Source organism: Rana temporaria, chromosome 4, assembly GCF_905171775.1.
Source record: "Rana temporaria chromosome 4, aRanTem1.1, whole genome shotgun sequence".
In the NCBI taxonomy this organism is placed as follows: Eukaryota; Metazoa; Chordata; class Amphibia; order Anura; family Ranidae; genus Rana; species Rana temporaria.
This window is the reverse complement of record NC_053492.1, coordinates 43,685,355-43,712,115: the sequence shown is the minus strand read 5'-3', so window position 1 is coordinate 43,712,115 and position 26,761 is coordinate 43,685,355. Positions and strand designations below refer to the sequence as shown.

The following is a 26,761-nucleotide window of genomic DNA, read 5'->3' as shown; positions in this document are numbered from 1 at the left end:
TTAGGTGGGATGCTCCCACGATTTCATGGTTCGGACGAGCCTCTATCTTAAAAATGACGGTCCTCCCCCGAATGCTATACAAGATGCAGACATTGCCAATCTCTCTGCCGACCCCCTTCTTCGTGACGTACAGGAGGATGTGCAGTAAATTCCTGTGGGGGTCTAAACGACCAAGAATCAGCTGGTCGAAATTGGTGCTCCCGAAATTAGATGGGGGTATTGGCCTCCCAGATGTGCAGAGGTACTATTGGGCCACGCACTTGACGAGAGTAGTGGACTGGAAGGTACACGTCCGACACAAAAGTTGGGTACTCTTGGAGAACATGGTCACTAGGTCAGACTTGGGCAAGGTGCCCTGGTTTTCCAGGAAACATTGGACACCTGGGGTTCAATCCCACCCTCTGGTGGGGGCAACCTTGGCGACTTTTGCGAGGGCTTGTGGAGCACATTCGCTCTCGGCGACGGAATGTGGCATTACTCCTCTTAGAGGGAACCCCGACTTCCAGCCGGGAATGGAGAGATCTTTTTTGGTGAACGTGTGGCCCTACTCAGAAATGCTGGCCAAACACTTCTTTTCTAGGGGTAGATTTTGCTCCATAAGAGAGCTGTCCTCGATGTCTCGGACTGGAGATTTTCCCCTGATGCCCTACCTTTAGATACAACATATTTTAGACAACCCAAAGATCAGAGAAGGCTTTATGAGGCCGACCACGGCATTTGAATCTTTATGCATGGGTTCAGCCCCCCAGAGACATGTGATCTCGGTACTGTATGCGTCCATGTTCGCAAAACCTTCTGCGGATATGAAGAAGGAGCAGACCTTTTGGGAAAACAAGCTGGGCAGACAGATTGCAGCAAAGAGCTGGGAACGGGTCCACTGGTACATACATAAAGGTTCGCTTAATGTGAACACCCAGGAGAACGGGTACAAGATTAGGACTCAATGGTACAGGACTCCGGATCTTATCCACAAATTCTGTCCGTCTGTGTCGGACAAGTGCTGGAGGTGTGGACAGACCACAGGCTCCTTCATCCACATCTGGTGGGAGTGCCCGGTTATCCAACCTTACTGGAGGGAGGTTCACAAAGTGACGACTGAGGTATCCTCACTACCCCTGGATTTTTCCCCAGAACAATACCTCCTCCACCTCTCAAAAATTTCCAAGAAACGATACAGTAGATCAGTGGCGATACACATGATTAACGCAGCCAGGCTTTGCATACCTGTCCATTGGAGAGCAGTGGTGTCACCGTCCATTAAGGAGTGGGTGACACGCATTGACCACATTACGGCGATAGAGGAGCTGATATACAGTGCACAGGATAGAATTTCCAGATTTACATATATCTGGGAAGACTGGCTTAAGTTTCGAGATTCTACGGCTTACCGGGAGTTGACACAGACTGTTGGCTAGACGCGACTTGGCTGCACAGTCGGGGAAAAAGTTAATATTATGGTTGACTTGCACTGATACCTAAATGTAGAAGCCGGAGAGGGTAGTTGGTGGCTATCCCACCCCCTCTCCCAAATACGTGCACTTTGAAGTCTTGGCATTGATCCCCTCCCCCCCCCCCACATTTTTATTTATTTTTTTACTTTTATTTTATTTCATTTTTATTTAATTTTTTTTTTTTTTTTTTTGGGGTTTGGGTCGTTTCAGAGGGAGTAGCTATAACGTAGAGAGGATTTACGATGGGTATGGTGGACTCATTGATCTACCATACTGGGACGAAAACCGTTGGAGCCAACCTAAACTCGCATAAGTCTCATTATTGGGTAGGGTACCTAACTCCTACGTTACATATGTTGCTGATGTTCATGCAATTTAATGCAAGTCCTGATTGGAGTTATTCGAAATGCACTAAATGTACCTATGTCCTACATGCAATTGAAGCTTCTTGGTCGGTATGTACTGACTTATTCCTGTTGATGATGTTGAAGATGCTTGTAAAAACTTGTCTTTTTCAATAAAATCTTTAAGACAAAAAAAAAGAACAATGGGATAGAGGTAATACAGATGGGAATACGGAGCTACAATCATTATACTTGAAGGCTAATCTTGCGATCTTGCCTTTACGTGATAACGGATTGTAGAAGTTCTGAAATACTTGAAGATGTTTTGCAACCCATCCAAGCAGTTCCCTCTTTTCTAATCATTAGAACTAGGAAAGCCACTTGAGTGAGTGGTGAACCATCTTCAGCATTACCAAAATTGTTGAGTTGAACTGCTACTAGCTATATCATCACCTGGACCAGGATGGGGCGGAGGCAGAGGAGGGACCAAACTTACCTACTGCACTGCTGGGAGGGGCAGCGGGGCATCAGTGACAGCCGCTGGCTCTACATCAAAAATCGATTTGCTCCTGCTGCAACTAATTTGTAGATAATCCTATTTCATTTTTTTATTAATCCGTGGAGTTAAAAAAAGTACAAACTGTTTAAGTAAAAGTAAACAATGTGTGCAACAACATTTACAGCTGCCAGCAGAAATCTAATAATTCTTGCTGGCAGCAGTCCCTGGCCAAATACAAACTCCCTTGTGTAGGTAGCCTAAAACTATTTATTTGTATTTGTTTGTTTTTGTATCATGAAATTAAAAAACTTGTGGGGATAGGGGGTTGGGGTGCTCTATGATATCCTCACCTTAAGTGCCAGAGGAACGTATTCTTGCACTGAACTAAACAAATGAAAACCTTCATAGTTTTTACACTTTTATGTAGGTAAAGTATATAAATAAACATGTTGCTTATAACAACATTTTCCTAATGTGTTCCAGGTTCCCAGGGTTCTGGTTATGATGTCGACACAAACCAACAAAGTAAGTGCTCTGCATACTTTTCAAAGTCAGTGATTCAGAAAATATTGACTGCTAGTATTTCGCAGCTCATGTATTTTTCCTCAAATCTGTGAATACCACCCAACGTCTTTAAACTTCAATTTGTACCCATTGGGGTAGCGTTCATTAATTAAGGATTCCGCGGGTCACCTCTAACGGATTGATGACTTTGACGATAATCATGTGATAGTCTATTTTACATTGTGAGTTTTATGTAATGGAACCTTCGGGTTCTTTTTTAAATGCTGCAAAGTAAAATTCATGTATTTTACTCTATGAATAAATCTTTTGTGGTGCCTTTAAAATCCCATCCGTCATTATAGTTATTTTTATGACACAACCAAAAGATATATTTATAGAGTAAAATACATCAATTTTATTGTGCAAAATTTAAAAAAGAACCCGGAGGTTCCATAACATCAAACACACAATGTAAAATCAAAGATCATATGATTATCATCAAAGTCATCAATCCTCTAGAGGGGACCTGCTGAGTCTCAAATCTGTGAATACCAACCAACGCGGTTCAACTTCAATTTGAACACATTGGGGTAACATTCATCAATTGGGGATCCCGTGGCTCACCTCTAGTGGATTGATAACTGATGATTATCATGTGATATTCTATTTTACATGGTGAGTTTTATAAAATGGAACGTTCAGGTTCTTTTTTAACATTCGCTTAATAAATTTGATATATTTTACATCTTTTGCGGTGCCTTTAAAATCTGATCCCTCAATGAGTTATTTGTACTAGTTTAGAAGTAACTTGCTACTTCTAATGTGGTGGGGAGATCAATCGCCAATTTGAATCTGTGCTGTGTTACTATAGAACAATGGGATAGAGGTAATATAGGCGGGAATACGGAGCTCCAATCATTATATTTGAAGGCTAATCTTACCTTTAAGTTATAACAGATTGCAGAAGTTCTGAAATACTTGAAGATGTTTTACAACCCATCCAAGCAGTTCCCTAATCATTAGAACTAGGAAAGCCACTTGAGTGAGTGGTGAACCATCTTCAACATTACCAAACAAGTCCAGTTTAACTGCTACTAGCTATATCATAACCTGGACCAGGATGGGGTGGAGGCAGAGGAGGGACCAAACTTACCTCCTGCACTGCGGGGAGGGGGAATGGGGGGCATCAGTGACAGGCGCCGGCTCTGCATCGAAGATCTATTTGCTCCTGCTGCAACTAATTTGTAGGTAATCCTAATTTTTTTTTTATTAACCTGTGGAGTTAAAAAAAGTACAAACTGTTTAAGTAAAAGTAAAGTAAACAATGTGTGCAACAGCATTTACAACTGCCAGCAGAAATCTACTGATTCTTGCTGGCAGCAGTCCCTGGCCACACACAAACTCCCTAGTGTGGGTAGCCTAAAACTACTTATTTGTATTTGTTTGTTTTTGTATTGTGAAATTAAAAAACTTGTGGGGATAGGGGGTTGGGGTGCACTATGACATCTTCACCTTAAGTGCCAGAGGAACTCACTCCTGCACTGACCTGGACGAATGAAAACCTTCATAGTTTTTACACTTTTATGCAGGTAAATAATATAAATACACATGTTGCTTATAACAGCATTTTCTTATTGTCTTCCAGACTCCCAGGGTAATAGTTCTAGTTACCCCACAGGCAACCAAGGTAAGTGTTTGGCATACCTTTCAAAGCCAGTGATTCATAAAATATTGACTGCTAGTTTTTGGTAGCTCATGTATTTTTTCCTTTACGTAGGAATCAAGACTGTTTTTACATTTTTTTCTTTTTAAAATATGTTTGAATTTGATCAGCTTAGTCCTTGACTGACATCAGGACTGGGAAGGGGGGCGGCTGGGTCTACTTCTGGAATGCAGAGGCTCTGGCACCCCTAGAAATGTTGGAGGTGTTTAAAATGGAGACTTTTCCTTCTTGTGTATGGCAGGTGACAGGGGTGTTGCTACAGGAGTTGAAGTGGTTGCAATCACAACCTGGCCCCAGGCTCCAGGGGCATATGGACCCATGCTCCCCCTGTAAACCAGGATAGGAAGGGCAATGGCATATGGAGGAACCGATCCCCTCTAAATAATAATAAGCCTAAAAAACCTTATTACAGCCATTTCACCACTTTAAGTTTGGAAGTAACCTAAATGTATCAGCCATGCAATTTAGTTTTTAAGGTGTCACAATTCTAATGCAATAAAGTTATTTTTAAGGCACAACTAAAAGATATATTTATAGAGTAAAATACATCAATTTTATTGTGCAAAATTTAAAAAAGAACCCAGAGGTTTCATAACATGAAACACACAATGTAAAATCAAAGACCATATGATTATCTTCAAAGTCATCAATCCACTAGAGGGGACCCGCTGAGTCTCAAATCTGTGAATATCAACCAACGCGGTTCAACTTCAATTTGAACACATTGAGGTAACATTCATCAATTAGGGATCCCGCGGTTCACCTCTAGTGGATTGATGACTGATGATAATCATGTGATATTCTATTTTACATGATGAGTTTTATGTAATGGAACGTTCGGGTTCTTTTTTAACATTTGCAGAATAAATTTGATGTATTTTACTCTATGAATAAATCTTTTGCGGTGCCTTAAAAATCCGATCCCTCATTGAGTTATTTGTACTAGTTTAGAAGTAACTTGCTACTTCTAATGTGGTGGGGAGATCAATCGCCAATTTGTATCTGTGCTGTGTTACTATAGAACAATGGGATATAGGTAATTTAAGCGGGAATACGGAGCTCCAATCATTATACTTGAAGGCTAATCGTGCGATCTTACCTTTAAGTTATAACAGATTGCAGAAGTTCTGAAATACTTGAAGATGTTTTACAACCCGTCTAAACAGTTCCCTAATCATTAGAACTTGGAAAGCCACTTGAATGAGTGGTGAACCGTCTTTAACATTACCGAACAAGTCCAGTTGAACTGCTACTAGCTATATCATAACCTGGACCAGGATGAGGCGGAGGCAGAGGAGGGACCAAATTTGCCTACTGCACTGCGGGGAGGGGGAATGGGGGGCATCAGTGACAGGCGCTGGCTCTGCATCAAAGATCAATTTGCTCCTGCTGCAACTAATTTGTAGATAATCCTAATTCACTTTTTTATTAACCCGTGGAGTTAAAAAAAGTACAAACTGTTTAAGTAAAAGTAAAGTAAACAATGTGTGCAACAGCATTTACAACTGCCAGCAGAAATCTACTGATTCTTGCTGGCAGCAGTCCCTGGCCACACACAAACTCCCTTGTATAGGAAGCCTAAAACGACTTATTTGTATTTGTTTGTTTTTGTATCGTAAAATGAAAAACCTTGTGGGGATAGGGGGTTTGGCTGCACTATGACATCTTCACCTTAAGTGCCAGAGGAACTTATTCTTGCACTGAACTGAACAAATGAAAACCTTCATAGTTTTTACACTTTTATGTAGGTAAAATATATAAATACACATGTTGCTTATAACAACATTTTCTTAATGTGTTCCAGGTTCCCCACCTTCTGGTTCTGATGCCAACACAAACCAAGAAAGTAAGTGTTCTGCATACTTTTCAAAGTCATCAATCCACTAGAGGGGACCCGCTGAGTCTCACATCTGTGAATACCACCCAACGTGGTTCAACTTCAATTTGAACACATTGGGGTAGCATTCATTAATTAGGGATTACGCGGGTCACCTCTAACGGAATGATGACTTTCATGATAATCATGTGATAGTATATTTTACATTGTGAGTTTTATGTAATAGAACCTTCGGGTTCTTTTTTAAATTTTGCAAAACACAATTGATGTATTTTACTCTATGAATAAATCTTTTGCGATGCCTTAAAAATCCCATCGGTCATTAAGCTTATTCTACTATTTTTCAAGAAACTTGCTATTTCTTATGTGGTGGGGAGATCAATCGCCAATTTGTATCTATGCTGTGGTACCATAGAACAATGGGATAGAGGTAATACAAATGGGAACACGGAGCTACAATCATTATACTTGAAGGCTAATCTTGCGATCTTGCCTTTACGTGATAACAGATTGTAGAAGTTCTGAAATACTTGAAGATGTTTTGCAACCCATCCAAGCAGTTCCCTCTTCTCTAATCATTAGAACTAGGAAAGCCACTTGAGTGAGTGGTGAACCATCTTCAGCATTACCAAAAAAGTTGAGTTGAACTGCTACTAGCTATATCATCACCTGGACCAGGATGGGGCAGAGGCAGAGGAGGGACCAAACTTACCTACTGCACTGCTGGGAGGGGCAGTGGGGCATCAGTGACAGCCGCTGGCTCTACATCAAAAATCGATATGCTCCTGCTTCAACTAATTTGTAGATAATCCTATTTAATTTTTTTATTAATCCGTGGAGTTAAAAAAAAGTACAAACTGTTTAAGTAAAAGTAAGCAATGTGTGCAACAACATTTACAGCTGCCAGCAGAAATCTAATGATTCTTGCTGGCAGCAGTCCCTGGCCAAATACAAACTCCCTTGTGCAGGTAGCCTAAAACTACTTATTTGTATTTGTTTGTTTTTGTATCATGAAATTAAAAAACTTGTGGGGATAGGGGGTTGGGGTGCTCTATGATATCCTCACCTTAAGTGCCAGAGGAACGTATTCCTGCACTGAACTAAACAAATGAAAACCTTCATAGTTTTTACACTTTTATGTAGGTAAGATATATAAATAAACATGTTGCTTATAACAACATTTTCTTAATGTGTTCCAGGTTCCCAGGGTTCTGGTTCTGATTTCGACACAAACCAACAAAGTAAGTGTTCTGCATACTTTTCAAAGTCAATGATTCAGAAAATATTGACTGCTAGTATTTCGCAGCTCATGTATTTTTCCTCAAATCTGTGAATACCACCCAACGTCTTTAAACTTCAATTTGTACCCATTGGGGTAGCGTTCATTAATTAAGGATTCCGCGGGTCACCTCTAACGGATTGATGACTTTGATGATAATCATGTGATAGTCTATTTTACATTGTGAGTTTTATGTAATGGAACCTTCGGGTTCTTTTTTAAATGCTGCAAAGAAAAATTCATGTATTTTACTCTATGAATAAATCTTTTGTGGTGCCTTTAAAATCCCATCCGTCATTATAGTTATTTTTATGGCACAACCAAAATATATATTTATAGAGTAAAATACATCAATTTTATTGTGCAAAATTTAAAAAAGAACCCGGAGGTTCCATAACATCAAACACACAATGTAAAATCAAAGATCATATGATTATCATCAAAGTCATCAATCCTCTAGAGGGGACCTGCTGAGTCTCAAATCTGTGAATACCAACCAACGCGGTTCAACTTCAATTTGAACACATTGGGGTAACATTCATCAATTGGGGATCCCGTGGCTCACCTCTAGTGGATTGATAACTGATGATTATCATGTGATATTCTATTTTACATGGTGAGTTTTATAAAATGGAACGTTCAGGTTCTTTTTTAACATTCGCTTAATAAATTTGATATATTTTACTCTATGAATACATCTTTTGCGGTGCCTTAAAAATCTGATCCCTCAATGAGTTATTTGTACTAGTTTAGAAGTAACTTGCTACTTCTAATGTGGTGGGGAGATCAATCGCCAATTTGTATCTGTGCTGTGTTACTATAGAACAATGGGATAGAGGTAATATAGGCGGGAATACGGAGCTCCAATCATTATATTTGAAGGCTAATATTACCTTTTAAGTTATAACAGATTGCAGAAGTTCTGAAATACTTGAAGATGTTTTACAACCCATCCAAGCAGTTCCCTAATCATTAGAACTAGGAAAGCCACTTGAGTGAGTGGTGAACCATCTTCAACATTACCAAACAAGTCCAGTTTAACTGCTACTAGCTATATCATAACCTGGACCAGGATGGGGTGGAGGCAGAGGAGGGACCAAACTTACCTCCTGCACTGCTGGGAGGGGGAATGGGGGGCATCAGTGACAGGCGCCGGCTCTGCATCGAAGATCTATTTGCTCCTGCTGCAACTAATTTGTAGGTAATCCTAATTATTTTTTTTATTAACCTGTGGAGTTAAAAAAAGTACAAACTGTTTAAGTAAAAGTAAAGTAAACAATGTGTGCAACAGCATTTACAACTGCCAGCAGAAATCTACTGATTCTTGCTGGCAGCAGTCCCTGGCCACACACAAACTCCCTTGTGTGGGTAGCCTAAAACTACTTATTTGTATTTGTTTGTTTTTGTATTGTGAAATTAAAAAACTTGTGGGGATAGGGGGTTGGGGTGCACTATGACATCTTCACCTTAAGTGCCAGAGGAACTCACTCCTGCACTGACCTGGACGAATGAAAACCTTCATAGTTTTTACACTTTTTGGTAGGTAAATAATATAAATACACATGTTGCTTATAACAGCATTTTCTTATTGTCTTCCAGACTCCCAGGGTAATAGTTCTAGTTACCCCACAGGCAACCAAGGTAAGTGTTTGGCATACCTTTCAAAGCCAGTGATTCAGAAAATATTGACTGCTAGTTTTTGGTAGCTCATGTATTTTTTCCTTTAAGTAGGAATCAATACTCCTAATACACTATAAAACAATATTGTGTGAAGGAAATCAGTCAGTAGAGGTAAAGTCCCATATAAAGATGTGGTTCACTTTAAGAAAGGACAGACAGCGTAGCACCTTCCACCCGCCCTCTGTCGAAGTCCTATGACGAAACGCGTCAGGGCGTGGCTACTCACGACGCTCAGGAAGTGACGCTTGCGCTCCACCAGGGCCTCGGCTGGAACCAACGTTTGCTAGGCTCTCTGAGACTGTAATAGGACCAGCACAACGCTCTACCTTGCTTACAGGAGTTGGTGACTATGCGCTTGTTTATCTTTTATATTGTACGTGTAATGTTTGAAGGGTTTATCATATCTGTGGGCTATTTATATTTTTAACCCATTAAAAACGGAATTATGCTATGGCACTGTTTTTGTCTTTTTTTGGATTAATTGGGAGCCTCCATACAGATTCATTCGATTACCCTGTTTGAAGGATATATACCAGTCTGGAGCTTTATATACATCGCCAGATATAACTTACTTTTTGGTAAGTGTGTACCCCAGAGGGGGCTCGTTTTGTCCCACGCGGTGTCTTTTAAGGAGTTCGGGTGGAAGGTGCTACGCTGTCTGTCCTTTCTTAAAGTGAACCACATCTTTATATGGGACTTTACCTCTACTGACTGATTTCCTTCACACAATATTGTTTTATAGTGTATTAGTGGTGCCTTGAGCATTTACACCAGAATTATCACTTTTTAGCGCTGTTTGTGATTGTTTTAATTGTGCATTTATGCTCTTTTAATTGTGATCATTTTTTTATCATGTCTTTATTGTTTTAAACGGCTGCTCCCATCATCGTAGTATACAGATTCTCTGTCATCTACGCTCTTTCAGTTATTAGCTTATTGCAATCAGCTTATATCCGGGTTTGGCGCTGGGAGGTGTTCTGTAGGCCTTCAGTACACTTTTTTCGTTAGGAATCAATACTGTTTTTACATTTTTTCTTTTTAAAATATGTTTGAATTTGATCAGCTTAGTCCTTGACTGACATCAGGACTGGGAAGGGGGGCGGCTGGGTCTACTTCTGGAATGCAGAGGCTCTGGCACCCCTAGAAATGTTGGAGGTGTTTAAAATGGAGACTTTTCCTTCTTGTGTATGGCAGGTGACAGGGGTGTTGCTACAGGAGTTGCAGTGGTTGCAATCACAACCTGGCCCCAGGCTCCAGGGGCATATGGACCCATGCTCCCCCTGTAAACCAGGATAGGAAGGGCAATGGCATATGGAGGAACCGATCCCCTCTAAATAATAATAAGCCTAAAAAACCTTATTACAGCCATTTCACCACTTTAAGTTTGGAAGTAACCTAAATGTATCAGCCATGCAATTTAGTTTTTAAGGTGTCACAATTCTAATGCAATAAAGTTATTTTTAAGGCACAACTAAAAGATATATTTATAGAGTAAAATACATCAATTTTATTGTGCAAAATTTAAAAAAGAACCCAGAGGTTTCATAACATGAAACACACAATGTAAAATCAAAGACCATATGATTATCTTCAAAGTCATCAACCAATAGAGGGGACCCGCTGAGTCTCAAATCTGTGAATATCAACCAACGCGGTTCAACTTCAATTTGAACACATTGGGGTAACATTCATCAATTAGGGATGCCGCGGTTCACCTCTAGTGGATTGATGACTGATGATAATCATGTGATATTCTATTTTACATGATGAGTTTTATGTAATGGAACGTTCGGGTTCTTTTTTAACATTTGCAGAATAAATTTGATGTATTTTACTCTATGAATAAATCTTTTGCGGTGCCTTAAAAATCTGATCCCTCAATGAGTTATTTGTACTAGTTTAGAAGTAACTTGCTACTTCTAATGTGGTGGGGAGATCAATCGCCAATTTGTATCTGTGCTGTGTTACTATAGAACAATGGGATATAGGTAATTTAAGCGGGAATACAGAGCTCCAATCATTAAACTTGAAGGCTAATCTTGAGATCTTACCTTTAAGTTATAACAGATTGCAGAAGTTCTGAAATACTTGAAGATGTTTTACAACCCATCTAAACAGTTCCCTAATCATTAGAACTTGGAAAGCCACTTGAATGAGTGGTGAACCGTCTTTAACATTACCGAACAAGTCCAGTTGAACTGCTACTAGCTATATCATAACCTGGACCAGGATGAGGCGGAGGCAGAGGAGGGACCAAACTTGCCTACTGCACTGCGGGGAGGGGGAATGGGGGGCATCAGTGACAGGCGCTGGCTCTGCATCAAAGATCAATTTGCTCCTGCTGCAACTAATTTGTAGATAATCCTAATTCACTTTTTTATTAACCCGTGGAGTTAAAAAAAGTACAAACTGTTTAAGTAAAAGTAAAGTAAACAATGTGTGCAACAGCATTTACAACTGCCAGCAGAAATCTACTGATTCTTGCTGGCAGCAGTCCCTGGCCACACACAAACTCCCTTGTGTGGGTAGCCTAAAACTACCGGTACTTATTTGTATTTGTTTGTTTTTGTATTGTGAAATGAAAAACTTTGTGAGGATAGGGGGTTGGGGTGCACTATGACATCTTCACCTTATGTGCCAGAGGAACTCATTCCTGCACTGAACTGAACAAATGAAAACCTTCATAGTTTTTACACTTTTATGTAGGTAAAATATATAAATACACATGTTGCTTATAACAACATTTTCTTAATGTGTTCCAGGTTCCCCACCTTCTGGTTCTGATGCCAACACAAACCAAGAAAGTAAGTGTTCTGCATACTTTTCAAAGTCATTGATTCAGAAAATATTGACTGCTAGTATTTCGCAGCTCATGTATTTTTTCCTCAAATCTGTGAATACCACCCAACGTGATTCAACTTCAATTTGAACACATTGGGGTAGCATTCATTAATTAGGGATTCCGCGGGTCACCTCTAACGGAATTATGAGTTTGATGATAATCATGTGATAGTCTATTTTACATTGTGAGTTTTATGTAATAGAACCTTTGGGTTCTTTTTTAAATTTTGCAAAATACAATTGATGTATTTTACTCTATGAATAAATCTTTTGCGGTGCCTTAAAAATCCCATCCGTCATTAAGCTTAGTCTACTAGTTTGGAAGAACCTTGCTACTTCTTATGTGGTGGGGAGATCAATCGCCAATTTGTATCTATGCTGTGTTACTATAGAAAAATGGGATAGAGGTAATAGAGGCGGGAATACAGAGCTACAATCATTACACTTGAAGGCTAATCTTGCGATCTTACCTTTTAGTTATAACAGATTGCAATAGTTCTGAAATACTTGAAGATGTTTTGCAACCCATCCAAGCAGTTCCCTCTTCTCTAATCATTAGAACTAGGAAAGCCACTTGAGTGAGTGGTAAACCATCTTCAACATTACCGAACAAGTCCAGTTGAACTGCTGCTACTAGCTATATCATATCCTGAAACAGAATGGGGTGGAGGCAGAGGAGGGACCAAACTTACCTACTGCACTGCTGGGAGGTGGAATGGGGTGCATCAGTGACAGCCGCTGGCTCTGAATCAAAGATCTATTTGCTGCAACTAATTTGTAGGTAATCCTAAATTATTTTTTTATTAATCCGTGGAGTTAAAAAAAGGACAAACTGTTTAAGTAAAAGTAAAGTAAACAATGTGTGCAACAGCATTTACAACTGCCAGCAGAAATCTACTGATTCTTGCTGGCAGCAGTCCCTGGCCACACACAAACTCCCTTTTATAGGTAGCCTAAAACTACTTATTTGTATTTGTTTGTTTTTGTATCATGAAATTAAAAAAAACTTGTGGGGATAGGGGTTTGGGGTGCACTGTGACATCTTAACATTAAGTGCCAGAGGAACTCACTCCTGCACTGACCTGGACGAATGAAAACCTTCATAGTTTTTACACTTTTATGTAGGTAAATAATATAAATACACATGTTGCTTATAACAGCATTTTCTTAATGTCTTCCAGATTCCCAAGGTAATGGATATGGTTCCAATTCAAACAAGCAAGGTAAGTGTTCTGCATACTTTTCAAAGCCAGTGATTCAGAAAATATTGACTGCTAGTCTCTTGCAGCTCATGTATTCTTTTTCCTTTAAATTGGAATCAATACTGTTTTTAAATGTTTATTTTTTTTTAAATATGTATGAATATGATCAGTGTAGACCTTGACTGACATCAGGACTGGGAAGGGGGAGTGGCTGGGTCTCTCTGTAATGCAGAGCCTCTGGCACCCCTAGAAATGTTGGAGGTGTTTAAAATGGAGACATTTTCTTCTTGTGTATGGCAGGTGACAGGGGTGTTGCTACAATAGTTACAGTGGTTGCAATCACAACCTGGCCCTGGGCTCCAGAGGCACATGGACCCATGCTCCCCCTGTAAACCAGGATAGGAAGGGCAATGGCATATGGAGGAACCGATCCCCTAGTAAAAGTAAAGTAAACAATGTGTGCAACAGCATTTACAACTGCCAGCAGAAATCTACTGATTCTTGCTGGCAGCAGTCCCTGGCCACACACAAACTCCCTTGTATAGGAAGCCTAAAACTACTTATTTGTATTTGTTTGTTTTTGTATCGTAAAATGAAAAACCTTGTGGGGATAGGGGGTTTGGCTGCACTATGACATCTTCACCTTAAGTGCCAGAGGAACTTATTCTTGCACTGAACTGAACAAATGAAAACCTTCATAGTTTTTACACTTTTATGTAGGTAAAATATATAAATACACATGTTGCTTATAACAACATTTTCTTAATGTGTTCCAGGTTCCCCACCTTCTGGTTCTGATGCCAACACAAACCAAGAAAGTAAGTGTTCTGCATACTTTTCAAAGTCATCAATCCACTAGAGGGGACCCGCTGAGTCTCACATCTGTGAATACCACCCAACGTGGTTCAACTTCAATTTGAACACATTGGGGTAGCATTCATTAATTAGGGATTACGCGGGTCACCTCTAACGGAATGATGACTTTCATGATAATCATGTGATAGTATATTTTACATTGTGAGTTTTATGTAATAGAACCTTCGGGTTCTTTTTTAAATTTTGCAAAACACAATTGATGTATTTTACTCTATGAATAAATCTTTTGCGATGCCTTAAAAATCCCATCGGTCATTAAGCTTATTCTACTATTTTTCAAGAAACTTGCTATTTCTTATGTGGTGGGGAGATCAATCGCCAATTTGTATCTATGCTGTGGTACCATAGAACAATGGGATAGAGGTAATACAAATGGGAACACGGAGCTACAATCATTATACTTGAAGGCTAATCTTGCGATCTTGCCTTTACGTGATAACAGATTGTAGAAGTTCTGAAATACTTGAAGATGTTTTGCAACCCATCCAAGCAGTTCCCTCTTCTCTAATCATTAGAACTAGGAAAGCCACTTGAGTGAGTGGTGAACCATCTTCAGCATTACCAAAAAAGTTGAGTTGAACTGCTACTAGCTATATCATCACCTGGACCAGGATGGGGCAGAGGCAGAGGAGGGACCAAACTTACCTACTGCACTGCTGGGAGGGGCAGTGGGGCATCAGTGACAGCCGCTGGCTCTACATCAAAAATCGATATGCTCCTGCTTCAACTAATTTGTAGATAATCCTATTTAATTTTTTTATTAATCCGTGGAGTTAAAAAAAAGTACAAACTGTTTAAGTAAAAGTAAGCAATGTGTGCAACAACATTTACAGCTGCCAGCAGAAATCTAATGATTCTTGCTGGCAGCAGTCCCTGGCCAAATACAAACTCCCTTGTGCAGGTAGCCTAAAACTACTTATTTGTATTTGTTTGTTTTTGTATCATGAAATTAAAAAACTTGTGGGGATAGGGGGTTGGGGTGCTCTATGATATCCTCACCTTAAGTGCCAGAGGAACGTATTCCTGCACTGAACTAAACAAATGAAAACCTTCATAGTTTTTACACTTTTATGTAGGTAAGATATATAAATAAACATGTTGCTTATAACAACATTTTCTTAATGTGTTCCAGGTTCCCAGGGTTCTGGTTCTGATTTCGACACAAACCAACAAAGTAAGTGTTCTGCATACTTTTCAAAGTCAATGATTCAGAAAATATTGACTGCTAGTATTTCGCAGCTCATGTATTTTTCCTCAAATCTGTGAATACCACCCAACGTCTTTAAACTTCAATTTGTACCCATTGGGGTAGCGTTCATTAATTAAGGATTCCGCGGGTCACCTCTAACGGATTGATGACTTTGATGATAATCATGTGATAGTCTATTTTACATTGTGAGTTTTATGTAATGGAACCTTCGGGTTCTTTTTTAAATGCTGCAAAGAAAAATTCATGTATTTTACTCTATGAATAAATCTTTTGTGGTGCCTTTAAAATCCCATCCGTCATTATAGTTATTTTTATGGCACAACCAAAATATATATTTATAGAGTAAAATACATCAATTTTATTGTGCAAAATTTAAAAAAGAACCCGGAGGTTCCATAACATCAAACACACAATGTAAAATCAAAGATCATATGATTATCATCAAAGTCATCAATCCTCTAGAGGGGACCTGCTGAGTCTCAAATCTGTGAATACCAACCAACGCGGTTCAACTTCAATTTGAACACATTGGGGTAACATTCATCAATTGGGGATCCCGTGGCTCACCTCTAGTGGATTGATAACTGATGATTATCATGTGATATTCTATTTTACATGGTGAGTTTTATAAAATGGAACGTTCAGGTTCTTTTTTAACATTCGCTTAATAAATTTGATATATTTTACTCTATGAATACATCTTTTGCGGTGCCTTAAAAATCTGATCCCTCAATGAGTTATTTGTACTAGTTTAGAAGTAACTTGCTACTTCTAATGTGGTGGGGAGATCAATCGCCAATTTGTATCTGTGCTGTGTTACTATAGAACAATGGGATAGAGGTAATATAGGCGGGAATACGGAGCTCCAATCATTATATTTGAAGGCTAATATTACCTTTTAAGTTATAACAGATTGCAGAAGTTCTGAAATACTTGAAGATGTTTTACAACCCATCCAAGCAGTTCCCTAATCATTAGAACTAGGAAAGCCACTTGAGTGAGTGGTGAACCATCTTCAACATTACCAAACAAGTCCAGTTTAACTGCTACTAGCTATATCATAACCTGGACCAGGATGGGGTGGAGGCAGAGGAGGGACCAAACTTACCTCCTGCACTGCTGGGAGGGGGAATGGGGGGCATCAGTGACAGGCGCCGGCTCTGCATCGAAGATCTATTTGCTCCTGCTGCAACTAATTTGTAGGTAATCCTAATTATTTTTTTTATTAACCTGTGGAGTTAAAAAAAGTACAAACTGTTTAAGTAAAAGTAAAGTAAACAATGTGTGCAACAGCATTTACAACTGCCAGCAGAAATCTACTGATTCTTGCTGGCAGCAGTCCCTGGCCACACACAAACTCCCTTGTGTGGGTAGCCTAAAACTACTTATTTGTATTTGTTTGTTTTTGTATTGTGAAATTAAAAAACTTGTGGGGATAGGGGGTTGGGGTGCACTATGACATCTTCACCTTAAGTGCCAGAGGAACTCACTCCTGCACTGACCTGGACGAATGAAAACCTTCATAGTTTTTACACTTTTTGGTAGGTAAATAATATAAATACACATGTTGCTTATAACAGCATTTTCTTATTGTCTTCCAGACTCCCAGGGTAATAGTTCTAGTTACCCCACAGGCAACCAAGGTAAGTGTTTGGCATACCTTTCAAAGCCAGTGATTCAGAAAATATTGACTGCTAGTTTTTGGTAGCTCATGTATTTTTTCCTTTAAGTAGGAATCAATACTCCTAATACACTATAAAACAATATTGTGTGAAGGAAATCAGTCAGTAGAGGTAAAGTCCCATATAAAGATGTGGTTCACTTTAAGAAAGGACAGACAGCGTAGCACCTTCCACCCGCCCTCTGTCGAAGTCCTATGACGAAACGCGTCAGGGCGTGGCTACTCACGACGCTCAGGAAGTGACGCTTGCGCTCCACCAGGGCCTCGGCTGGAACCAACGTTTGCTAGGCTCTCTGAGACTGTAATAGGACCAGCACAACGCTCTACCTTGCTTACAGGAGTTGGTGACTATGCGCTTGTTTATCTTTTATATTGTACGTGTAATGTTTGAAGGGTTTATCATATCTGTGGGCTATTTATATTTTTAACCCATTAAAAACGGAATTATGCTATGGCACTGTTTTTGTCTTTTTTTGGATTAATTGGGAGCCTCCATACAGATTCATTCGATTACCCTGTTTGAAGGATATATACCAGTCTGGAGCTTTATATACATCGCCAGATATAACTTACTTTTTGGTAAGTGTGTACCCCAGAGGGGGCTCGTTTTGTCCCACGCGGTGTCTTTTAAGGAGTTCGGGTGGAAGGTGCTACGCTGTCTGTCCTTTCTTAAAGTGAACCACATCTTTATATGGGACTTTACCTCTACTGACTGATTTCCTTCACACAATATTGTTTTATAGTGTATTAGTGGTGCCTTGAGCATTTACACCAGAATTATCACTTTTTAGCGCTGTTTGTGATTGTTTTAATTGTGCATTTATGCTCTTTTAATTGTGATCATTTTTTTATCATGTCTTTATTGTTTTAAACGGCTGCTCCCATCATCGTAGTATACAGATTCTCTGTCATCTACGCTCTTTCAGTTATTAGCTTATTGCAATCAGCTTATATCCGGGTTTGGCGCTGGGAGGTGTTCTGTAGGCCTTCAGTACACTTTTTTCGTTAGGAATCAATACTGTTTTTACATTTTTTCTTTTTAAAATATGTTTGAATTTGATCAGCTTAGTCCTTGACTGACATCAGGACTGGGAAGGGGGGCGGCTGGGTCTACTTCTGGAATGCAGAGGCTCTGGCACCCCTAGAAATGTTGGAGGTGTTTAAAATGGAGACTTTTCCTTCTTGTGTATGGCAGGTGACAGGGGTGTTGCTACAGGAGTTGCAGTGGTTGCAATCACAACCTGGCCCCAGGCTCCAGGGGCATATGGACCCATGCTCCCCCTGTAAACCAGGATAGGAAGGGCAATGGCATATGGAGGAACCGATCCCCTCTAAATAATAATAAGCCTAAAAAACCTTATTACAGCCATTTCACCACTTTAAGTTTGGAAGTAACCTAAATGTATCAGCCATGCAATTTAGTTTTTAAGGTGTCACAATTCTAATGCAATAAAGTTATTTTTAAGGCACAACTAAAAGATATATTTATAGAGTAAAATACATCAATTTTATTGTGCAAAATTTAAAAAAGAACCCAGAGGTTTCATAACATGAAACACACAATGTAAAATCAAAGACCATATGATTATCTTCAAAGTCATCAACCAATAGAGGGGACCCGCTGAGTCTCAAATCTGTGAATATCAACCAACGCGGTTCAACTTCAATTTGAACACATTGGGGTAACATTCATCAATTAGGGATGCCGCGGTTCACCTCTAGTGGATTGATGACTGATGATAATCATGTGATATTCTATTTTACATGATGAGTTTTATGTAATGGAACGTTCGGGTTCTTTTTTAACATTTGCAGAATAAATTTGATGTATTTTACTCTATGAATAAATCTTTTGCGGTGCCTTAAAAATCTGATCCCTCAATGAGTTATTTGTACTAGTTTAGAAGTAACTTGCTACTTCTAATGTGGTGGGGAGATCAATCGCCAATTTGTATCTGTGCTGTGTTACTATAGAACAATGGGATATAGGTAATTTAAGCGGGAATACAGAGCTCCAATCATTAAACTTGAAGGCTAATCTTGAGATCTTACCTTTAAGTTATAACAGATTGCAGAAGTTCTGAAATACTTGAAGATGTTTTACAACCCATCTAAACAGTTCCCTAATCATTAGAACTTGGAAAGCCACTTGAATGAGTGGTGAACCGTCTTTAACATTACCGAACAAGTCCAGTTGAACTGCTACTAGCTATATCATAACCTGGACCAGGATGAGGCGGAGGCAGAGGAGGGACCAAACTTGCCTACTGCACTGCGGGGAGGGGGAATGGGGGGCATCAGTGACAGGCGCTGGCTCTGCATCAAAGATCAATTTGCTCCTGCTGCAACTAATTTGTAGATAATCCTAATTCACTTTTTTATTAACCCGTGGAGTTAAAAAAAGTACAAACTGTTTAAGTAAAAGTAAAGTAAACAATGTGTGCAACAGCATTTACAACTGCCAGCAGAAATCTACTGATTCTTGCTGGCAGCAGTCCCTGGCCACACACAAACTCCCTTGTGTGGGTAGCCTAAAACTACCGGTACTTATTTGTATTTGTTTGTTTTTGTATTGTGAAATGAAAAACTTTGTGAGGATAGGGGGTTGGGGTGCACTATGACATCTTCACCTTATGTGCCAGAGGAACTCATTCCTGCACTGAACTGAACAAATGAAAACCTTCATAGTTTTTACACTTTTATGTAGGTAAAATATATAAATACACATGTTGCTTATAACAACATTTTCTTAATGTGTTCCAGGTTCCCCACCTTCTGGTTCTGATGCCAACACAAACCAAGAAAGTAAGTGTTCTGCATACTTTTCAAAGTCATTGATTCAGAAAATATTGACTGCTAGTATTTCGCAGCTCATGTATTTTTTCCTCAAATCTGTGAATACCACCCAACGTGATTCAACTTCAATTTGAACACATTGGGGTAGCATTCATTAATTAGGGATTCCGCGGGTCACCTCTAACGGAATTATGAGTTTGATGATAATCATGTGATAGTCTATTTTACATTGTGAGTTTTATGTAATAGAACCTTTGGGTTCTTTTTTAAATTTTGCAAAATACAATTGATGTATTTTACTCTATGAATAAATCTTTTGCGGTGCCTTAAAAATCCCATCCGTCATTAAGCTTAGTCTACTAGTTTGGAAGAACCTTGCTACTTCTTATGTGGTGGGGAGATCAATCGCCAATTTGTATCTATGCTGTGTTACTATAGAAAAATGGGATAGAGGTAATAGAGGCGGGAATACAGAGCTACAATCATTACACTTGAAGGCTAATCTTGCGATCTTACCTTTTAGTTATAACAGATTGCAATAGTTCTGAAATACTTGAAGATGTTTTGCAACCCATCCAAGCAGTTCCCTCTTCTCTAATCATTAGAACTAGGAAAGCCACTTGAGTGAGTGGTAAACCATCTTCAACATTACCGAACAAGTCCAGTTGAACTGCTGCTACTAGCTATATCATATCCTGAAACAGAATGGGGTGGAGGCAGAGGAGGGACCAAACTTACCTACTGCACTGCTGGGAGGTGGAATGGGGTGCATCAGTGACAGCCGCTGGCTCTGAATCAAAGATCTATTTGCTGCAACTAATTTGTAGGTAATCCTAAATTATTTTTTTATTAATCCGTGGAGTTAAAAAAAGGACAAACTGTTTAAGTAAAAGTAAAGTAAACAATGTGTGCAACAGCATTTACAACTGCCAGCAGAAATCTACTGATTCTTGCTGGCAGCAGTCCCTGGCCACACACAAACTCCCTTTTATAGGTAGCCTAAAACTACTTATTTGTATTTGTTTGTTTTTGTATCATGAAATTAAAAAAAACTTGTGGGGATAGGGGTTTGGGGTGCACTGTGACATCTTAACATTAAGTGCCAGAGGAACTCACTCCTGCACTGACCTGGACGAATGAAAACCTTCATAGTTTTTACACTTTTATGTAGGTAAATAATATAAATACACATGTTGCTTATAACAGCATTTTCTTAATGTCTTCCAGATTCCCAAGGTAATGGATATGGTTCCAATTCAAACAAGCAAGGTAAGTGTTCTGCATACTTTTCAAAGCCAGTGATTCAGAAAATATTGACTGCTAGTCTCTTGCAGCTCATGTATTCTTTTTCCTTTAAATTGGAATCAATACTGTTTTTAAATGTTTATTTTTTTTTAAATATGTATGAATATGATCAGTGTAGACCTTGACTGACATCAGGACTGGGAAGGGGGAGTGGCTGGGTCTCTCTGTAATGCAGAGCCTCTGGCACCCCTAGAAATGTTGGAGGTGTTTAAAATGGAGACATTTTCTTCTTGTGTATGGCAGGTGACAGGGGTGTTGCTACAATAGTTACAGTGGTTGCAATCACAACCTGGCCCTGGGCTCCAGAGGCACATGGACCCATGCTCCCCCTGTAAACCAGGATAGGAAGGGCAATGGCATATGGAGGAACCGATCCCCTAGTAAAAGTAAAGTAAACAATGTGTGCAACAGCATTTACAACTGCCAGCAGAAATCTACTGATTCTTGCTGGCAGCAGTCCCTGGCCACACACAAACTCCCTTGTATAGGTAGCCTAAAACTACTTATTTGTATTTGTTTGTTTTTGTATCGTGAAATGAAAAACCTTGTGGGGATAGGGGGTTGGGCTGCACTATGACATCTTCACCTTAAGTGCCAGAGGAACTCACTCCTGCACCGACCTGGATGAATGAAAACCTTCATAGTTTTTACACTTTTATGTAGGTAAATAATATAAATACACATGTTGCTTATAACAGCATTTTCCTAATGTCTTCCAGATTCCCAGGGTAATGGTTATGGTTCCAATTCAAACAAGCAAGGTAAGTGTTCTGCATACTTTTCAAAGCCAGTGATTCAGAAAATTTTGACTGCTAGTCTTTGGCAGCTCATGTATTTTTTTTCCTTTAAATTGGAATCAATACTGTTTTTACATTTTTACATTTTTTAAATATGTATGAATATGATCAGTGTAGACCTTGACTGACATCAGGACTGGGATGGGGGAGCGGCTGGGTCTCTCTGGAATGCAGAGCCTCTGGCACCCCTAGAAATGTTGGAGGTGTTTAAAGTGGAGACATTTTCTTCTTGTGTATGGCAGGTGACAGGGGTGTTGCTACAGGAGTTGCAGTGGTTGCAATCACGACCTTGCCCCAGGCTCCAGAGGCACATGGACCCATGCTCCCCCTGTAAACCAGGATAGGAAAGGCAATGGCATATGGAGGAACCGATCCCCTCTATCTTTCTACGGCTGCTGCTAAATGCCCTTTTCAATTATACTCCCTCCCGCATGCAAAGGAGTGGAGAGGAAAATGAGTGGGATTGGTTCCTCTACAGTATATGCCACAGCCACTTCCTATCGAGCTTCTTTCTACTGCCCCAGGTCCCCCTGTGATCTGTCCGGGCCCTTCCCATACTATAGTTATTAGGCAAAGTCATGCAGCTTAGGGCACTTCTATGCTGAATAATAATAATAACCCTGAAAAACTTTATTACAATCAATTCACCACTTTAAGATTGGAAGTAACCTAAATGTATCAGCCATGCAACTTAGTTTTTGAGGTGTCACAATTCCAAATGCAATAAAGTTATTTTAATGGCACCACCAAAAGATGTACCGGTATTTATAGAGTAAAATATATCTTTTGAGGTGCCTTAAAAATCCCATCCGTCATTAAGCTTATTCTTCTAGTTTGGAAGAAACTTGCTATTTCTTATGTGGTGGGGAGATCAATCGCCAATTTGTATCTGTGTATGTATGTATTGTATGCTGTGTTACTATAGAACAATGGGATAGAGGTAATAGAGGTGGGAATACAGAGATCCAATCATTACACTTGAAGGCTAATCTTGCAATCTTACCTTTAAGTTATAACAGATTGCAGAAGTTCTGAAATACTTGAAGATGTTTTGCAACCCATCCAAGCAGTTCCCTCTTCTCTAATCATTAGAACTAGGAAAGCCACTTGAGTGAGTGGTAAACTGCTACTAGCTATATCATATCCTGAAACAGAATGGGGTGGAGACAGAGGAGGGACCAAACTTACCTACTGCACTGCTGGGAGGTGGAATGGGGGCATCAGTGACAGCCGCTGGCTCTGCAGCGAAGATCTTTTTGCTCCTGCTGCAAATAATTTGTAGGTAATCCTATTTTTTTTTTATTAATCCGTGGAGTTAAAAAAAAGTACAAACTGTTTAAGTAAAAGTAAAGTAAACCATGTGTGCAACAGTATTTACAACTGCCAGCAGAAATCTACTGATTCTTGCTGGCAGCAGTCCCTGGCCACACACAAACTCCCTTGTGTGGGTAGCCTAAATCTACCGGTACTTATTTGTATTTGTTTGTTTTTGTATTGTGAAATGAAAAACTTTGTGAGGATAGGGGGTTGGGGTGCACTATGACATCTTCACCTTATGTGCCAGAGGAACTCACTCCTGCACTGACCTGGACGAATGAAAACCTTCATAGTTTTTACACTTTTTTGTAGGTAAATAATATAAATACACATGTTGCTTATAACAGCATTTTCTTAATGTCTTCCAGATTCCCAAGGTAATGGATATGGTTCCAATTCAAACAAGCAAGGTAAGTGTTCTGCATACTTTTCAAAGCCAGTGATTCAGAAAATATTGACTGCTAGTCTTTGGCAGCTCATGTATTCTTTTTCCTTTAAATTGGAATCAATACTGTTTTTAAATGTTTATTTTTTTTAAATATGTATGAATATGATCAGTGTAGACCTTGACTGACATCAGGACTGGGAAGGGGGAGTGGCTGGGTCTCTCTGTAATGCAGAGCCTCTGGCACCCCTAGAAATGTTGGAGGTGTTTAAAATGGAGACATTTTCTTCTTGTGTATGGCAGGTGACAGGGGTGTTGCTACAAGAGTTACAGTGGTTGCAATCACAACCTGGCCCTGGGCTCCAGGGGCATATGGACCCATGCTCCCCCTGTAAACCAGGATAGGAAGGGCAATGGCATATGGAGGAACCGATCCCCTAGTAAAAGTAAAGTAAACAATGTGTGCAACAGCATTTACAACTGCCAGCAGAAATCTACTGATTCTTGCTGGCAGCAGTCCCTGGCCAAACACAAACTCCCTTGTGTGGGTAGCCTAAAACTACTTATTTGTATTTGTTTGTTTTTGTATCGTGAAATGAAAAACCTTGTGGGGATAGGGGGTTGGGCTGCACTATGACATCTTCACCTTAAGTGCCAGAGGAACTCATTCCTGCACTGACCTGGATGAATGAAAACCTTCATAGTTTTTACACTTTTATGTAGGTAAATAATATAAATACACATGTTGCTTATAACAGCATTTTCCTAATGTCTTCCAGATTCCCAGGGTAATGGATATGGTTCCAATTCAAACAAGCAAGGTAAGTGTTCTGCATACTTTTCAAAGCCAGTGATTCAGAAAATTTTGACTGCTAGTCTTTGGCAGCTCATGTATTTTTTTTCCTTTAAATTGGAATCAATACTGTTTTTACATTTTTACATTTTTTAAATATGTATGAATATGATCAGTGTAGACCTTGACTGACATCAGGACTGGGATGGGGAGCGGCTGGGTCTCTCTGGAATGCAGAGCCTCTGGCACCCCTAGAAATGTTGGAGTCTATTTTACATTGTGAGTTTTATGTAATAGAACCTTCGGGTTCTTTTTTAAATTTTGCAAAATACAATTGATGTATTTTACTCTATGAATAAATCTTTTGCGGTGCCTTAAAAATCCCATCCGTCATTAAGCTTAGTCTACTAGTTTGGAAGAACCTTGCTACTTCTTATGTGGTGGGGAGATCAATCGCCAATTTGTATCTGTGCTGTGTTACTATAGAAAATGGGATAGAGGTAATAGAGGCGGGAATACAGAGATCCAATCATTACACTTGAAGGCTAATCTTGCGATCTTACCTTTTAGTTATAACAGATTGCAATAGTTCTGAAATACTTGAAGATGTTTTGCAACCCATCCAAGCAGTTCCCTCTTCTCTAATCATTAGAACTAGGAAAGCCACTTGAGTGAGTGGTAAACCATCTTCAACATTACCGAACAAGTCCAGTTGAACTGCTGCTACTAGCTATATCATAAGCTGAAACAGAATGGGGTGGAGGCAGAGGAGGGACCAAACTTACCTACTGCACTGCTGGGAGGTGGAGGGGGGCATCAGTGACAGCCGCTGGCTCTGAATCAAAGATCTATTTGCTGCAACTAATTTGTAGGTAATCCTAATTCACTTTTTTATTAATCCGTGGAGTTAAAAAAAGGACAAACTGTTTAAGTAAAAGTAAAGTAAACAATGTGTGCAACAGCATTTACAACTGCCAGCAGAAATCTACTGATTCTTGCTGGCAGCAGTCCCTGGCCACGCACAAACTCCCTTGTGTGGGTAGCCTAAAACTACTTATTTGTATTTGTTTGTTTTTGTATTGTGAAATGAAAAACTTTGTGGGGATAGGGGGTTGGGGTGCACTATGACATCTTCACCTTATGTGCCAGAGGAACTCATTCCTGCACTGAACTGAACAAATGAAAACCTTCATAGTTTTTACACTTTTATGTAGGTAAATAATATAAATACACATGTTGCTTATAACAGCATTTTCTTTATGTGTTCCAGGTGCCCAGGCTTCTGGTGAAAAAACAAACAAACACGGTAAGTGTTCTGCATACTTTTCAAAGCCAGTGATTCAGAAAATATTGACTGCTAGTCTTTGGCAGCTGAATATGATCAGTGTAGACCTTGACTGACATCAGGACTGGAAAGGGGGAGTGGCTGGGTCTCCTTGGATTGCAGAGCCTCTGGCACCCCTGTGAATGTTGGAGGTGTTTGAAATGTAGACTAATAGCTGGATTCAGAGAGAGTTACGCCGGCGTATCAGTAGATACGCCGACGTAACTCGGAATCTGCGCCGTCGTAAGTTTAAGTGAATGCTCAAACTGAGATACACTTGAACCTAGCTAAGATACGACAGCCTGCGCCGTCGTATCTTAGGGTGCAATTTTTCCGCTGGCCGCTAGGTGGCACTTCCGTTGGGTTCGGCGTAGAATATGTAAATGCCTAGATACGCCGATTCACGAACCTACGTGCGCCCGTCGCAGTAATGATACACCGTTTACGTAAGGCGTTTTCCGGCGTAAAGTTAGTCGAACAAATAGCTGGACTAGTCAATGTTAAGTATGGCCGTCGTTCCCGCGTCAAAATTTGAAAAATGTACGTTGTTTGCGTAAGTCGTCCGTGAATGGGGCTGGACGTCATTTACGTTCACGTCAAAACCAATACGTCCTTGCGGCGTACTTTGAAGCAATGCACACTGGGATATGTACACGGATGGCGCATGCGCCGTTCGTAAAAAACATCAATCACGTCGGGTCACCAATCATTTACATAAAACACGCCCCCCATCCTCATTTGAATTAGGCGCACTTACGCCGGCCACATTTACGCTGCACCGCCGTAACTTAGGAGGCAAGTGCTTTGTGAATACAGCACTTGCCTATCTAACTTACAGCGGCGTAGCGTATATGCCATACGCTACACCTGCCTAACGCTGCGCCCAGCTACCTGAATCTAGCTATTATTCTTCTTGA

At 39.9% G+C, this 26,761-nt stretch overlaps 1 protein-coding gene across 1 annotated transcript in view; it reads left to right on the top strand.

The window, feature by feature from the left end:
- LOC120935607 (hornerin-like) overlaps positions 1–26,761 on the top strand; it is a 332,059-nt gene that overhangs the window by 289,735 nt on the left and 15,563 nt on the right. Inside the window, exons 73-86 of the mRNA XM_040347655.1 lie at positions 2,778–2,819; positions 4,444–4,485; positions 6,326–6,367; positions 7,558–7,599; positions 9,237–9,278; positions 12,080–12,121; positions 15,369–15,410; positions 17,048–17,089; positions 19,891–19,932; positions 21,151–21,192; positions 21,948–21,989; positions 23,711–23,752; positions 24,507–24,548; positions 25,791–25,826. Of these exons, the coding sequence (XP_040203589.1) occupies positions 2,778–2,819; positions 4,444–4,485; positions 6,326–6,367; positions 7,558–7,599; positions 9,237–9,278; positions 12,080–12,121; positions 15,369–15,410; positions 17,048–17,089; positions 19,891–19,932; positions 21,151–21,192; positions 21,948–21,989; positions 23,711–23,752; positions 24,507–24,548; positions 25,791–25,826 (582 nt within the window). The remainder of the gene's footprint in view (positions 1–2,777; positions 2,820–4,443; positions 4,486–6,325; positions 6,368–7,557; positions 7,600–9,236; positions 9,279–12,079; positions 12,122–15,368; positions 15,411–17,047; positions 17,090–19,890; positions 19,933–21,150; positions 21,193–21,947; positions 21,990–23,710; positions 23,753–24,506; positions 24,549–25,790; positions 25,827–26,761) is intronic.